Source organism: Ceratotherium simum, chromosome 21, assembly GCF_057802395.1.
Source record: "Ceratotherium simum simum isolate JZ-2026a chromosome 21, ASM5780239v1, whole genome shotgun sequence".
NCBI classification, from domain to species: domain Eukaryota; kingdom Metazoa; phylum Chordata; class Mammalia; order Perissodactyla; family Rhinocerotidae; genus Ceratotherium; species Ceratotherium simum.
This window is the reverse complement of record NC_141920.1, coordinates 37751354-37768189: the sequence shown is the minus strand read 5'-3', so window position 1 is coordinate 37768189 and position 16836 is coordinate 37751354. Positions and strand designations below refer to the sequence as shown.

The 16836-nt window shown below is 51.6% G+C and overlaps 1 protein-coding gene across 1 annotated transcript in view; it reads left to right on the top strand.

The window, feature by feature from the left end:
• Positions 1–435: 435 nt before the first annotated feature.
• The window catches only part of JAG1 (jagged canonical Notch ligand 1), a 35378-nt gene continuing 18977 nt past the window's right edge, over positions 436–16836 (top strand). The window contains exons 1-4 of the mRNA XM_014790072.2: positions 436–947; positions 1373–1678; positions 10192–10243; positions 15460–15714. Coding sequence (XP_014645558.1) covers positions 867–947; positions 1373–1678; positions 10192–10243; positions 15460–15714 — 694 coding nt within the window. The 5' untranslated portion in view covers positions 436–866. The remainder of the gene's footprint in view (positions 948–1372; positions 1679–10191; positions 10244–15459; positions 15715–16836) is intronic.

The window sequence follows — 16836 nt, the reverse complement described above, 5'->3', positions numbered from 1 at the left end:
CGCTCAGGCAGCGCGGCGGCGCCTACACCTGGGGCCCCGACGGGCGGGCAGAGACGCCCCGGCTGAGGCGCCCGAGGGGGCGGTCCGCGCGAGGGGCCCCGGGGCGTCCCCGAACAAAGCACACTTCCCAGCCCTTCCCCGCGCCCTCCCGGGCCCGAAGCTCGGGAGAACAGGGGTCTGCGCTGGGCCCCCGACGTCTTCGCCATCCTGCGTGTCCCCGAGCCCCCAAAGCCTTCAACGTTCCTCCAAGTACTCCCCCTCCCCACCAACCGGGAGGGAAGGGGCGTGTCCTGTTCGGACACGCCCCCTCATGAATATTAATAAGCGCATGCGCCAGCCCGACGCGCTGGGTAGAGGTGGCCAGCCCGGGCCGCGGCTCCCAGACGGGCTCTCCGAGTCCCTCTCCGAGAGCCGGGCGGGCACGCGTCATTGTGTTACCTGCGGCCGGCCCGCGAGCTGGGCTCGGGTTTTTTTTTTTTTTTTTTCTCCCCTCCCTCCCTCTTTTCTATGCAGCTGATCTGAAAGGGAATAAAAGGCTGCGCATAATCATAATAATAAAAGAAGGGGAGCGCGAGAGAAGGAAAGAAAGCCGGGAGGTGGAAGAGGAGGGGGAGCGCCTCAAAGAAGCGATCAGAATAATAAAAGGAGGCCGGGCTCTTTGCCTTCTGGAACGGGCCGCTCTTGAAAGGGCTTTTGAAAAGTGGTGTTGTTTTCCAGTCGTGCATGCTCCAATCGGCGGAGTATATTAGAGCCGGGACGCGGCGGCCGCAGGAGCAGCGGCGACGGCAGCACCGGTGGGAGCACCAGCGCGAGCAGCAGCGGCGGCGGCGGCGGCGTCCCGAGTGCCCGCGGCGCGCGGCGCAGCGATGCGGTCCCCACGGACGCGCGGCCGGCCCGGGCGCCCCCTGAGCCTCCTGCTCGCCCTGCTCTGCGCCCTGCGAGCCAAGGTAGGAGCCCGCCGGGCCTCCCTCCCGGCCCGCCCTCTCCTTTCCCTCGCGGCGTCCCGGACGCCTGCGGTTGAGCGCCGCGAGCGGGCTTGGGAGCCCTCGGGCGCCTGGCTGCGTGGTTGGGCCCCTGCGCCCGAGAAGCTACACCTGGACTGGGGGAGCCCCCAGCCTTCTAAATGTACCCTCTAGGCTGGGCAGGGGGCGCGTTCGCTCCCCTCTTGCTCCCCGGGGGCAGTCGTCTGATTCTCCCGCACTCGTGCACTTCATGCCCGGGAATCACGCTGAGCCCTTGCACCCACTTTTGCAAAATTATTTTCACTTGGCGCCGAGGGCTCGTCGGGGCAGGCGGTTAGGGAGTCGCCACTTCCACCCTCGAAGAAAACAACTTTCCCCCGCGCTGACCTCCCTCGCTCCCTCTCCGGCAGGTGTGCGGGGCCTCCGGCCAGTTCGAGTTGGAGATCCTGTCCATGCAGAACGTGAACGGGGAGCTGCAGAACGGGAACTGCTGCGGCGGCGCCCGGAACCCGGGGGACCGCAAGTGCGCCCGCGACGAGTGTGACACGTACTTCAAAGTGTGCCTCAAGGAGTACCAGTCCCGCGTCACGGCCGGGGGACCCTGCAGCTTCGGCTCGGGGTCCACTCCTGTCATCGGTGGCAACACCTTCAACCTCAAGGGCAGTCGCGGCAACGACCGTAACCGCATCGTTCTGCCTTTCAGTTTCGCCTGGCCGGTGAGTGACGGACGCAGGGAGGGAGGCCCGGCCGAGGTTCGCACCCGCGCCTGCCGAGCCCTGCTTTCTCTTGTGAGAGGGATTTAAGGGTCTTCGCTTGAAACTCGGCGGTAACTGGGGAAGTTGTTTGGGGTGGAGGGTTAGGGAGCCAAGATTCTACAGTTAGACCTCGGCGGGCCCCATCTCCGCTGCCTTTTGCGAAGCGCACAAAAGTGGAGACCCCAGAGGGGATTGTGGGGCAAAGATCCCAGGAAGGCCGGTTTAAACTTGCAACTTGAAGGCTCTAGAGTAATTGCCCACCCCCCTCCACCCAAATGATCTTTGCTTAACCAATTAAACCCGATGCTCCCTGAAAGGCGGACTCCGCGCAATTCTGGCCTTCGAACGCCGTCCAAATTGGCACCCTCCCCTTTCCCGTGAGCGGCCCGGAGGGCGGGTGTGTCCTTCCTGGAGGGTGTGGGGGAGCCCGTTTCCCGCTGCTCCCCCGGAGGTTTTGGTGCGTGCGGGGGCGCGCTCCCGGCTAGGCGCAAGGGGACGGGGGCGACCGCCGCAGGGGGTGGGGGTGGGGGGGTCTTCGGGCCTTCGCCAGAGTTGCTGGCCCGGGAGCCTCCGCCCCCTACCGGCCCCTTCCTGCCCTCGCCCCCGCGCGGTGTAGCCCTTGTGGCCTAACTTCCAGCAGTTCCCGGGCTCTGGAACAGCTGTGTTTGCAAACTTCCCCGGGAAGGGCGGGGGTGCGCCCTTGTCCGGCGGGCGCACAGCCCCCGCAAGCCTTCGGGGGCGTGCCAAGACCTGGAAGGGGCGGCCCGCTAGAAGCAGTCCTTGCGGCTGCAAGTGCATGGACACCCCTCCCGCCCCCGGTGCTGTTCGAGGTCCGGGCCCCCGGTGGCAGAACCTGCAGCGAGGCCTTTACGACATCCTGAAATGGGTGGAAGGAAGATGAGTGTGATTGCAGAAGGAGAGGAAAGGGAAAAATGTTGGTGCCCTCTGCCCCCCTCCTGCTGTCCCGGAGGCGTGACTCATTGCCAGGACCGGGGCTTGGCCGAGCCTGTGCTGGGAGGGTGGGTGTTGAGAGGGGGAGCTCAGCGCCCCGGGGGAATACTCTGCGCCACGTGCTCTGATGGGGTGCGCTCTGCTGCCTCCTATGCGCGGGCTGGGGCTGTGATTCGCCACTTGGGGAGGGGAGAATGTCTGCCGTAAAACTTGGAGTGGCTTTCAAGGCCCACGTTTACAGGAGCTGGCATTGTAAAGTGCCCTCTGCCGTGGGTGAGATAAGACAGTTATCAGAAACGTGCCATTAAAAGGGGTTTATAAAAACCTGTGGTATGTGGAGTTTTCTGAGAACGGAGGGCTGCTTGTGTTGTGGGATTTCATTTTTACAAAGAGCGTTTATCTTGTTTGTTAATCCCCTGTTAGGGAGAACTTTAAGCTAAAGAGGTTGGCCGCTTTTTAATCTGGCTGGGCCCACAATGACTGTGGATTCTGACCGCCCTTGAACGTGTGTTTGGAGTTTAGGGGGAAGGGGCCTGCAGGTGGTTCCACCCTCCGGAGGATCCTCCGGAGCCCCTCGCTTTTCACAAGACCATAAAAGGAATCTTATTAGTGATGTGGGAAAGCTGCAGGCCTGGCTGAGGTTCATTTTGGAGAGCAGGGTCAGAGGACGGCTTGGATGAAAACAGGGAGCCTTGCTCCCCAGGCTGGCTAGGGAAACGTGACCTAGAAGGTGTGTCTGTCCCCTCTTGACACTTGGCAGAGAGTCCTGGGTGGGGAAGGAGCGGAAGCAGTGTGTGAGGGCAGAGAAACGATTGATCTGCTGGTGCTCTTCTGTGGTTTCAGGCCTCACGGGTCACCAATCATGAAATAGACTCTCCGCTTTTCTGGAGTGGGGGAGACCACTGGGGCTACATGGAGAGTGTGGTTTCTTTTAAAGTTGGGCCAAATATGTGTATCACTCGTAAACACATTTCCACCCTACCGTCCCAAAAAGTCCTGCTGTGAAACATAAGCTTTACTGCCCAAGAGAAATCCGAGTTAGTTGTATTGTTTTAGTTTGTTTTCTGGAGCGTGGTTGGAGAAACACTGCAGTCTGTAACTTTCAAGAATGATTCTAGGGTGAGTGTTAACTGAAGTGAAAGCAGTTAGGGAGCCAGAGAAGTGTGGCAGTGGATAGCACTGCTTCATTCAGTTTTGCAATTAAATATTAATGTGTGTCTATTTAAAACTGATTTCCTTGCATATGTCATAACTGAACTTCGTATAGAATTCCACGTGTAACAAGGGTAATAGATGGTTTAAAAAAAAAAAAAAACTACCTCGGACTTCCAGCCACCTGAGCTTCCAACCCCCAGGCAGCCACAATTACTGTTCGCGAGGGCCCCCCCAAATTTGCTGACAGTGGAAGAGCTGTGGTTTAGGGTACACTGTAGAAGGGCAGTCTAGAAGGTGATGTAGTTCGTGTCTTTTGTTTGGAATTATGACCCCCATCAAAGAACTGTTCATGTTCTGGAGAGGAAGAGGAGGAAATGATTGGGTCAGATATGAAATGTAATCCACATCCCAGTGTCCCCGTGGGAAGCTCTGTAGAGGTGGGCCTGCCCACTGGATAGTATCTGATTATGTCCCGCTGGGTGTCCACTGCCCCTGCCCCAGTCTTGTAAGTTTTCATTGGTGGCTTCTAATTCCCATACCAGTGCTGCTCTGAGGGGCTTGACTTGAGCTTCTAGCCTGATTTATGATCCTCCAGTTGGGGGTCCCAGTGATAAGAACATACATTGTGCGAGGTAATTGGGCTCAACGAGAAATGATTTGGGAATAACCATTTATAAATGACTGAAATGGTTAAGTTGCACCTCCCAAGATTAGTGCTCCATCTAAGCAGCCTGCTTATTAAAAATACATTAGCGTAATTACCACTACCCAGTCCCCAAAGCTTTTTAGGAACTCCGGAACCTTAGCTGTATCGATGCATTGCTGGCCCTAAAGTGAAATGAATCTAGAGAAACTTTAGGGGCAGCAATTGAAATATCTGGTCTCTCAGCCTCATATTTAAATGCCATTCACATTGATGACAGGCTGAGATCAACTTAGTTTTTTAGGAAAACCCGGTCAAGTGTAAATTCTTGCATGCCAGAGGGATGCCAGATTTGGCCCCGTTCACACTTAAGGCCTGAATGAGCAACTGCCAGGGGTTTGGGTGAATCAGATGCCACAAGGTTAATCACAATCTGATTGACAAGACCTTGCCTTTATGCCTTCTGCTGTGTTTCCAGGTCCCTGAGCCTCCGCAGGTGCAGTGTGGACACGTGGAGGGCGGAGGGATGGGGCTCTCGTTTGAGGTGGCTCCTTTCTGTGGGCAGTAGGTGACCATGCGGTCAGCATGCAGACAGACAGCACATGTGTGTACGTGCTCAGAGCAAGGGACTTTCTGCATGTGGAGAAAATACCCTTTGCCCTAGGACACCTACCTCAAACTAAAGCGACGAAGTGACATGTCTGCATTGCAAAACCGGGCTTGGGGGGAAGCAGAACTATGCTCACTTTGCGCTAAGTGTCTGCAGAATGGCTGCTCTCAAAATGGAATCCTATTCAAGGTGCTTGGTTTCTAGCTTTTTTTTGTCTTCCAGGTGTAACCTCTGTGTTTTCTTCCTCCTTGTTGTCTTGTTTCTTAGCAACTTATTTAAACCTCCAATACCTACATGAGTTTGTAACCCACCACCTCCACACATAACTCTACAGGGACTGTGAACATCTTTAGAGAATGGTGAAGCTTTTGGCACCAAGGCTCTTGGGGGAGTTGGATGGGTAAGGAGGAGAGACAGCAACCACTTCACAGGTGTGTGGCCTCCCAGAAAACCAGCGACCTGAGTATGTACTGCCTAAAGTGCTTACAGCAGAGTAGTTGGGGGCCCTTCAGATGGCAGGCATGTGTGGGGAGTTTAGCGTGGAGGAAACATGCTATTCACAAAAAACAAAGCCAAGACAACAAGGCTTCACATTTCCCGATCTGAAAACAGGAATGCAAACAGAGGCCTTGGCTGGATTCATAGCAGCCACTGGCCCATTGTAGAAGGGCCAATACTTGGTTCCAGTGTCAGGCTTTCAAGATTATTTACAATGTAAGAATGCATGATCTCTGGATGTGCATACAATTAGCATTGTAATCCACGAAGACAAATATTCCTGAGAATTCCCCCTTGGTAAACTTCTAGAGGCATGTTCCTACTACCCCCTCCCCACCAACCCCCTAGGTTAGGTTCTGAGATGCTAGGAGAAGTGACACTTGGCTCCAGCTTTTACATACATTTAAAAGGAGGTGAGGTAGGGTTCTGGGTTCAGAAATGTCCCGCCTTTAATCTTGGCTCATGGGGGCTGAGTGGCCGTGTTGTGACTTCCTTGCTCGTTTCTCATCACTGCGTGGACTGCCCTGCCACCCTTGTTTTTGGGTGCCAGTGACAACTTGTCACTGGTGCAGTGCGTGCGCAGGGAAGAAATTCTGCAACGCGGCTCCCAGTGGTTAAGAGTGGTACGTAAATAGTCAAACATTCAGAGCCCTCTACCAGCTTGGCCCAGTTTTTATGCGCTTTTGGTAAATAAGTAGAAAGGCTTCTTGTTCAGGCTTGCTCTGTGTGAACCGGGCGGTTGCGCTTGGCTGGCTTCTCGGTATTCTATCTATTAACCTCGCCACCCTTTTGTAACTGGTGCATTTAATTATCAGTGGGATGCTTTTCAAACAGGTAAGGGTAATGATGGGAAAGCGGGTGGGGGCACCTCATTGAGAGTCTCCAATCTGGATATGAGCTTCAGGGCCCACTTGGTGAGTCTTTGAGGTGGGCTTTCATGAGAAAATCACCCTTTGTAACCAGATCGGACTCTATTGAAATGTCAAGCCCTGCAGACTAAATTGCTTTGTACGACGACTGAAGTCTCCTTAGCTCGGATGCTATGGGTAGTCATGCCTCGCCTTGCCAAAACCCCACCATACGTGAGCCATGTGTGCGTGTGCCCACACATGAAATCTCGGAAGCCTTTATTTAATATGTTTGTGACTGGAATATTTTATCCTCTGGCCACCCAGACGCAGGCAGGACAATAGTGTGGCTGAACTGCCCGAAATCAGGATTACAGAGAATAATGCGGCCTCTCCAAAAATAATGCCACTACAGGGCCAGCACTAGGCAGCGACAGTTGAGTCAGCAGGGTACAGGGCCCCAGACAAACCCGGGCCTGACCGCCCCTGTACACTGGCCCCGTGGGCACCTCGGGCGTCCCCAGGGTGTGCGTTCCTGGGCCCCAGCTTTGGACGCTGCGCGCGTGCCGTCTGGATGGCGGTTTGTTTGTGTCCGTCAGCTTGGCAGGAGTGGAGGCAGCGGCTTCTCGGGGCTTGGTTTGGCTGCCACTGTTGCCAGGAAAAGGAAGCTCCCGGCTGCCAACACAATTACCTTTGTTTCTTACATCCCCCCTTCTTAATGTGGCAATTAAGTGCTTACCGCTTTGCCGGGTGCCAAGGTAACCACCATGGAGTGGGACGGGGGCGCGGAACACAGCCCTCCTGCAGCCCGAGTGCAAGGGCGGGAGGAGGCGCTTGGGAGCACCCGGGGCTCTGGGATGCCTCGGGGCTTTGATGCCAGGACGCTCTTCTAGGTAAAATTCCATGGAAGTCCTCCCCAAAGGTCATTCTGAGAGCTGACCGTTCCTCTTTCCTGCTGCGTGAGAAGAACCAGCTGCTGTGCTGCCCATTTCCTGGGCCTGGAGGTGGGAAGGGGCAGAAATGATGCACTCTGCAAACCCAGACTGAAGATCAGTTAGCTACGTATCCCTCTTGCTTTGCCCCCAGGCTATTTTTCTGGAAAAATTTAAGGACAAAAAGGTGAAAGCCAAGTGATTCTTTGTAAGAATCTTATTTTTATAGTTTGAAACCAAGAAAAATCCAGGTATTGACTGTTTCTTTTTGGTTTTTGTGAGTTTGTCTTTTTTGTATGATCTTTTTTTTGTATGATCTAGTTAAGTTGGAACACTCACCTGTCATCTTGCCAGGCACCCCGTTCAAACCCTTAGGAGGGCCTGGGGGACTCAGCCTCTGCTGGGGGTCAGATTCGCAGTGGCTAATTGGGTGTGACGTGATCATAGTGGATTGCGGCCTGGTACCCTGCTTTGATGGCATAAGGTGTGCATGGTCTGCATCTCAGAGTCTGGATGTATATTCCGGGATGTACAGAGGTCAAGCGTGGGCCTGGGAAAAATTGAAGTTCCCTAGCAACTAATAATCATTGCCAAATTATCTTGATTGTTGATCTATAGTGTGGGGATGGAGTGGGAGGCGGGAGCACCTCCTAATAGGAGTCTTGGAGGGAATGCTTTTCTCTGCAGGCCGGGTGGGAGGAATCTTCCTGCCCCAGGACGTGAGCCCTAGAACCACAGTCCCTTCTCTGAAACAAGGAAAGAGAAGGTCCAGGGCTTTCCAATTTATTTTTTGGGCAAGAGTTTGTTGCCGACACTGCGGCCCTCAGTCCTCTCACCATCTCCGCCTCTGAGAAGGCAGTTTGTGGAAAATCATGACGTGGGCGGGGTCCAGAACTCCGTGCCACCTTCTTCCCTCCAGGTGGGGCGGTGTTGGTCAACAGCTTCTGAGGTCTTCCCAGTTCTGGCCAGGATGAGCCTGGTAGACAGCTTGGTCTTCCAAGTTCTTGTGCATGACCCAAGATGCCTTCGTCCTTGAGCAGTAAGCAGAGTTAGCGCTGTCATGCCGCCTCAGTCCTGGGACACCTTCCCTCTCCGCGGGGTTTGAGGGTATTATGTGTTTAGTGCTTGTGCAAGTCTGTCAAAACTCTGGGTATCAATGCATTTAATCAGAGGATTAATTACAGCAATATGTGGAAGTGACGGACGTGGGTCTCAACGTGACCAGCAAATGAAGGGCTTAATTAGACAGAATCAGCCCCACATCTGGCCTCATTTGGACGTGGCTCTCGCCTCAGATCAGCAGAGAAATATAATTTCTTGCTGCTCTCAGGGAAGAGTCCTGTAATTTGTAGGAAGTCCTAGGAAACTTCGAGGCTGTAAATAAGGTATAACTTTCGCTAATAAAATATTAACAAGGACAACAATGAACTTGGACCTGTGGCCACTAACAGGAGAGGGCTGGGATGTGCCCCGGCTTGCCCGGTTTTGCTTGCTTTTCTGAGCATTTTCCCACAGTTATCAGTGAACGAAATGGAATCCTACTCTGCTTTGAGTATGAAACATATTTCGGCTGAATTCCAAGGCAGGGTCTATCACAAGATATTTTTATATTTAGAGACGACCTGCTGTGTCGCTGTGTGAGCAGTAAGCTTGTCTCGAGTTATGAATGAAGCTCCTTTTTTTTTTTTCTTTCCTCCATTTTTGACTTCACCTCGTAGGTGACTTCTCTTGGCCACGGTGTGTTTCTGGTGGCACAGTATTATTTGATCAGTATACACTACTATTTCTTACGTCTTGGTATCTGACATTGACCACGCGGGGATGCATAAAAGGGTTCATGGGCCTTTTCTCCCCACCCCTTCGGATATATTTCTCCAGCGCCAAGCTAGCAGAAGGTTTATTTAAACCCTGGTGTTTTGTGAGACTGACCTCATTCTAAATTACAAATGAAGATTTGAGTCAAAGCGGGAATTTGCTAATGGCTTGGATTTTGGGGGGGGATGGAATTCTGAGATAAGCCTGGAAGATAAAAGGTGCCTTCAGTATAATAGCTGGCCTCCTGCCAGTGTCCAGGGAATTTGTTTAGTTAGTGGACTCTGATTATTCCTGGAATGTGAGATCTTATTGACAGATAAGTTCATCAATAAATATACCCCAGGGGGTATGGCTGTTTCTCCCTTTTTTACTTTCATCCCCAGGGTCTCCCCCCACGCACCCCCAAGTTCCATTTCCGTCTTTGTCTTAGGAGTCTCTCTGCACCCACCCCCCTCCTGCTTCCTAGAGTCACCTGATACTTGTGGGAGCCGAGATGGTCTCACACAGACAGGGCTTTCAAAGGGGTTCTGAAAAGGAAAAGGGGGCCTCCCTGGGGACTGCCCCACCAGGGCCCACACTGTAACCTTAGCAATATCCAGCCCTCCTCACTGGATGAGGGACTCCCTCCTCCCCGTGCAAATACCTGGCTAGGTTAGCTTAGAACAAATTCTTTGTGTGTTTCTCATGCACTAGAGTTAGGGCCTAGAAAATTTTGGAAAACTATATGCTAAGCATTTCACATATAGGGAGATGGCTTTTCCCAGTCACGACTTTGGGGTGCCTGCATGATGACCACCGTGGGCCCCTGCCAGGCGGAAGGCGTCAACTGGGTTGGGTGTTAGGGAGGAGGAGGCAGCTGGCCTGGATTTAAACACCCAAGACCTCAATTTGACAGCAAATAGGATGTTCATTTTGGCTTTATGGTTTTGTTTGGTGGGATATGGGGAGAGGCCAAGAAAGTATGCCGTTTGAGAGCGGAGCTGTGTTTCCAAATACTAAGCTGTTGTTTATCTGTATTGCAGAGGTCCTACACTTTGCTCGTGGAGGCGTGGGATTCCAGTAATGACACCGTCCGTAAGTATCGAGCAATGGACTTTTCTTGAAGTGTGTGTGTCCAGAAGTGCAGTGCTTGGCATGCGGTACCTGTCAGAGCTGGATCTGTCTCCTGGGTGCTTCAGGGAACTTCTACCACCGTTGCCATCTGCCGCCCTGCCCCCCCAGGGCGAAACCTCTCAGGAGAGTCGTTTCTTGAACTTCCCCTGGAATTTTCACTTGTAATATTAAGTGGCCAGGACAGATTCCCAGTGAACTCAGTCCCTGAATATGGGACCTAGATTATCTTTGGGATAGAGATCTTAATGGTTTTACAACTTTAAAACCTTGTAGACTGCTAAAGGATCAAAGTAGTGACTTTTTAAAAGTCCATTTAGACTTTAAGTGAGCGTTTAATCTCTCATCAGAAAGACAAAGCCCGCAGACGTGGCGCGGGCTGTAAAGGCCGACCTTGAATTTCACTGGTGGCCAGGTGAGCTTCCAGCCGGCTGTGTTTCCCACACTGTGCACGACAAACCTTCCATTGAAGCGGAATCCCCCAGCCTCACAGCTCCTGCGCGCGCCTTGTCCTTCTGAAAAACGACTCTGTTTGCAGCGCAGGTTGCTTCTCAGAGCTGCCAGGGGTGGGTTTTGGTGGGGAAGCCACAGAGGATGTGAATGGAAATGGCAGCAGTCTGGTGTAGAAGGTAGTCTTCGCTCTTTAATTGTAACTTAAACACGTTTTCCCTCACTCGCCGAAACGGCCAGCTCCCTTTGCCAGCAGGATCTAGGTGATTGTCATTGGAAAACTTGATTCACGCTGAAATTGCTTGATCTGCGCAGGAGGAAGGGTTGATCCAGCTTTTTGTCTTTGCCCTCCATTCTTCTCTGAATTTCTTATGCCTTCTGTTTCTCTACCTCACTGACCCTTTCTTTGTGTTTTTGTTGCTAATAGCATTTCCCCCCTTTTCTCACCGAATCTGAGAATGGGGAATGCCCAGAGGGGGCACAGTGGGGGCTTGCTGTATGCCAGGTGGGCTGCTTCCTGGCTGCGGCTGGCTCGGTGGCCGCCCAGAGCCGCACAGTCGCTGCTGAGCCCTGGTGTGCCCGAGGCTCCAGGCCACGCGGGTCGCTCCTCTGGCTTTGGCATCTGAAGTGCACATCTGTGGGCTTCCTCCCCGAGGGGCAACCCGGTCCCACTGTGATGTGTCGAGATGACCAGTCTTGGTTGTGGCCATTGCCAGTCGGGGTCATAGACATCTGTTTGTTCTCCCCGCCCACCCCTGCCACGAACGTTGGGGACTGTGTGGGTGTCATGTCACTGTGACCTGCTTACAAGAGTAACTAAGCATTAGGAAGGTGGGGGTGGGGAGGGGAGAAGTAGGCTCTCCCACGTTCTGGTGCAGAGGTAATGCTCTGCCTGTGCTCCCTTTTAGATGTTAAAACAATCCATCTGGTGGAGTGTAGTCCTTGAGGCTGATCCTGGCCTGTGAGGAGAGCTGGGTCAGGATGCTGGCTAGGGACGTGTGGGTGACCCTCTAGCACCTGCATGGCCTTCCCTGGGCCTTCCATCACCCCACAGATCAGGTGGCTGTGCCCTGGGGACCTGGTGCCCATCCAGAGCTGACCAGTTGTCTGCTTTTCAGGGTAGCCCCATTTTGGGGTTCTGGGACATCTCGTCTCTTGCTGGGGGTAATCACGTTCCTGGAAGGGCACAAGGAAGACTTGGGGTAGGGATAAACGGCTTGCAGACCTCTCCCCTTGAAGCGAGGGGTTGCTACAAAGTCATGGCATGCCCACTGCAGGTCACTGGAGCTCACTCTGTGAACCAGCGAAGAGAGATGGGAGTTTGCTGGGAGTGGTTTATCCACTTGCTTATTCAAGCTCTCTTTCTCAATGTTTCCAAGGTATCTTTAATTCAGCACATTCACAACCAAATTTGGCATCTTCTCCAAAAGCTGTCTCCTGCCTAGGGCCCTTTCTAGATGACTGGCACCAGCACTTAAACACCCAGTGCTGTAAGCTAGAAATCTAATAGGCTCCCTATGTACCTCCCTTTCTCTTAGCATCCATATCTAAGCCACCTTCAAGTTCTGAAAATCTTATCTCCAACGCTTCACTAGAATCAGGCTGCCTCCCACCCTCTCCCCTCCCACTACCCTGGGCCACCTGCTGGTGCCCAAACCCTTCAGCAGTAGCTGAATTGGTCCTCCCATATCTACTCTGGTCCCCCCGGTGCTTTCTCCACTCTACTACTTTCCTGGTCTTTTCAGAGCATAACATTTGATTGTCACCTTTACTAAAAACCACTTGGTGGCTTCCTGTTGCTCTTGGGACAGATCTTTGTGTGCCCAAAAGGCCTTGCACAGCCCAGCCTTGTCTCCCTGCCAGCTCCATCTTACATGCCACGTTGTCCTCTATCATATCTGTAGTCCAGTCATACCCCACCCGTCACCTTTCTGTCCTCAAATGCGTCACGTTCTCTCTTGTCTCAGGGCCTTTGCACATGCTGTTTGCTCTGCCTGGAATGTTTTTCTCTTTAATCTCCTCACTCTCTGTCCCTCTGAAGGGACTGCACTCCCTGAGGGCAGGAGCTGAGGATGTAGAGCAGCCCAGATGGAGCTGGCTCTTCTTTGGGGCCTAAACAAGTTGCAAACATCCTGGCTTTGGAGTACAGACAAGGCCCTGAGGTTTGGAACAGAGAATTCCTTCTCACGTCAGCTCTGCAATGAACCCTCGTGAGCAGAGCTCGGCCCCGACAAAGCCCAGGTGCCGGTCGTGTGTTAGAAAGTATTGTCTAAGGCCGGCCCTCCTGGCATCAGTCCTCTAAGGTCATTTCTGTTACATTTCAGGACTGCACTATATAAGGGTCTGGATTTTTCTTTCTCTCCCAGAGCAAATGGTTTCAGTTCATTGTAATGCTCAGTAGATAAATCAATACAAATAGGCCTGCTTAAGACCGGGTTTCCCTTGTAGCCTAGCCTTCTTGGCTAAGGCTTCTGTCTAGGTTTGTGGGTTGGCGTGGTCCCGGGGTTATGCTCAGACTTGCCTCTCATCACCTCCTCCTTGGCCGCAAGGCTCTTGTGGGTGCTTCGTGCTCTGTCTGCAAGCTGAGGATTGCAGGAAGGCCTGGTGACATCCTTTTCCAATCATAAAGCTGGGTTACCAAGGGAACTACCCCGGATACATTGATGATGCCCCAGTTCATAGGAAGTGTGATTCAGGTGGCAGCAGCTTAGATGAAGCAAACTCGATCTTTGTAACCCAGATGCCAGAAAGCACGTTACACACACACTGACTCCGTGCCCGTCACGCAGGTGTGACGTTAGTTATACAGATCTGTTAGCCTATCGAAGATTCTGAAATGACCGTCTTTATGACATTTCCTGGAAATAAGTGGAAAGCATACTAAGCTACTGAAAATGATGTCAGCTTGTGCCTTTAGGATTGTCCTGGAATTTTTTCTGAATCGTTTGTTGTTGATACCTGCTTGAGAGAAGCTGAAAGCCTTTGAGCCATGGCTAGTGTGTTTAAATAATTTCTTTATTAAGATCTCATCATCGCATGGTAATAGCTCACTACACGTTTTAATTGAAGCAGCAGAGCAAACACACAGTTAATGGAAAGACATTTTTGTCATTCTTTGGTCTGTTTATTTGCAAAACTCAAGTTAGTAAAGTGTTATCTGCAAGTGGTTCCGTGTGTGTTGGGCTGTGAGTCTGCAGGTATGCGGGCTTGTTCAAGGCTCTTCTTGCCCACACGACAGTTAAAGAAATCCGGAGGGAGGAGGCTGGGGTGATGCTGGGAGTGGAGTGGAGGAAGCCACCTGGGGGTGCCTCTGCACCTGTAGAGTTTGCATAGCCTTGTAAATGAGCACAGGCCCTGCGCCTAGAAAAACAGGGGCGTGGGTGGGTAAGAAGCACAAAGACGTTGCAAGTAGGTTCTAACTCCATCTCTCCAAGGCGGCCTTGAATTTGACAAGGTGGCGAAGGGTTGGTGCTGGCAGGTTTAAGAAAACAAACAGGAGACCAGACTGGGGTGCTGACTTAGTACCTTGCTTCATTTTCACATCCCTCCCCTGAACTCCTGGCACCTGCTGTTTGGAGCTATTTTTGTACCTGTCTCTTCTCTCAGACTAGATTTTAAGTGACCTCAGGGCAGGGACCACTTCTTCCTCCTGAGAAGCTGCGTGGGCTCTGGGCATGTTTGTTTTCCTCAGTGGGCACTCTTTAAGGAGTGTGGCTTGGCTCAAAATTAAAAACTCGGTCTGCTTGTCTCTAAACGGGGGTGAGTTAATTTCCCATCTGCTTTCTGGGCGAAGGTGAAATGGCATCAAGTTCATGGTACCGCTATTTAAATGCCAGCTTAAAAGGTGGTAAAGTTGACAATTTTTAAAAAACATAACCCCACGCCTTGGCTTCCATTAAAGAGTCTGAAAGTGCACAAAGCTTTTCTAAAGCAAGACATGACACTCGAAAACCAGACGAGGAAGATTGCTAACCTTTACCTGGAATAATGCAATTTCTTCAAGAGCAACATTATCAGAGGCTACTTGCCATAATATGTAAAGAGCTTTTGCAAATCATTATGACCAACAGTGCAATAGAAAAGTTGGCAAAGGAGAGAAACAGGTTACAGTTCATAGGAACACATACAGGTGCTTTTGTAAACACATAAAAGGGTGCTCACCATCACCTAATTAAGTGCTAACTGAAACAAGAGATACTTATTTACCTATCAGGCAAAGATCAGAAAGTTTGATAACATACAGCATTGACACTGCTGTTGGGAAACAGTTTCTTGTGCTGGTGGGAGGACAAATTGGCAGGGCTTTATTGGTGGTAGTTTGGGGTTATCTGGATGGAAGTGGATTAGTTGTGTGTCCTCTTTGATTCAGCACTTTCATTTCTAGGAGATTTCTTACTGCTGGAACTACACACATGGGCAGATATGTCCAAAGATGTCTGTTGTGGCTTCGCTTAATAGCAAAAAGCCAAAACAACCTAAATGCACATGTTGGGAACTAGGTAAACTACTTCATTGTATTTCCAGACAATGAAATACTAGGCACCCATTAAAAAGTACGTGAGTTACGGTAAGGGTGGTTGCCCCTGGGCAGGGGGACGAACTTTTCATTTTCTGCCCTTTTATACTGTCTGAATTTTGTACTGTATATTTATAAAAAAAAAATAGTCAAAATTGTCAGGGAAGGAGGGTCTGATGTGAATATTAATACAATTATTATCTTTTGCCTCTAGAACCTGACAGCATTATTGAAAAGGCTTCTCACTCAGGCATGATAAACCCCAGCCGGCAGTGGCAGACACTGAAGCAGAACACAGGGGTTGCCCACTTTGAGTATCAGATCCGCGTGACCTGCGATGACTATTATTATGGCTTTGGCTGCAATAAGTTCTGCCGGCCCAGAGATGACTTCTTTGGACACTATGCCTGCGACCAGAATGGCAACAAAACTTGCGTGGAAGGCTGGATGGGCCCTGAGTGTAACAGAGGTGTGTGGGGCTGTGCTGGGTGGGTGAACCAGCTCCCAGTGGTGTCCGATTCTCACCTCACCTCACTCAGGTGGCCTGTTGCTATCTCAGGTGGGGTGAGATTTTGGCTGTCATCTAGGCCTGAAGCACGAAGATGCTGTTGGTGCCTCATCCCCCAGCTGCTCTGAGTGTTGGCTGCTAACAGCTCATAGCTGTTCCTTCTCTGGAGCATTGTCCTTGGCCATACAGGAGCCACTCCATGCCCCATCCCTCCAGGTCACAGTTTATGAACGACTAACATGGGGGTACAAAGGTCAGCCCCCCTCTGCCTTAACTGTGCTACCGTTCACACTCCAGAGCTTCCCCTGGGATCAGGCTGAAGCCAGACTCCAGCTGAGACCACGTCCTGGCTCAGCTCCTTCCCCTGCCCCATCTGCTGCCCTCAGCCCCTTTCTCCTGTACCTGAATCCCCTTCTCAGGCTCTGCTCCCAAGGAACCTGACCTAAAACAGATGTCAAGTGGGGCTGGGTTAGCCCAGTCTGTGTCTGAACAGATGATCCTGTAGGAAATGAAGCCCCTGAGCTTGGGGCAGCCTTATGGAAAGCTTTTGCTGTGTATCTTTAGGGGCCAGAGCCTTCATTGAGGGAGGGGGCAAGTGGGGAGCCCATGCTTCCATACTTGTGTCGGGTTGAACCATCCAAAGGAGCGTAAGCTTGCAGGTGTGCTGTCTACTCTCCCGGCCACCTCTGCTGGAAGTCACTGATGCTGATTCATAGCAAATTGGGTAATCCTGGTTAGCCATATAATAGGCTGTCGTGAACGTTAATGTACTCTGCTGATTTCACATAATTAGGTAACTTCTTTCAAGACAAACTCAAAAAATGAATTTTTGAACTATGACTGAGGGGTGGGACAAAGGGAGAGGAATTTGCAGGTCCCCTGGGCAATACTACTTTCTTTTCTTAAATAACTGGAGATAAGAGGTGAAAAAGGATGGGATTTCTGGGTGTATTTTAAGTAGTCGGTGTTTTAAAAATCAATTACAGTTATCTGAGGCTTAGTGTTTTTTAATGTCGGTGCAAATTTTTTTTTTTTTTTTTAATGAAAGAAGCAGAATTGCTTTGCGAGGATACTTTGCAAAAG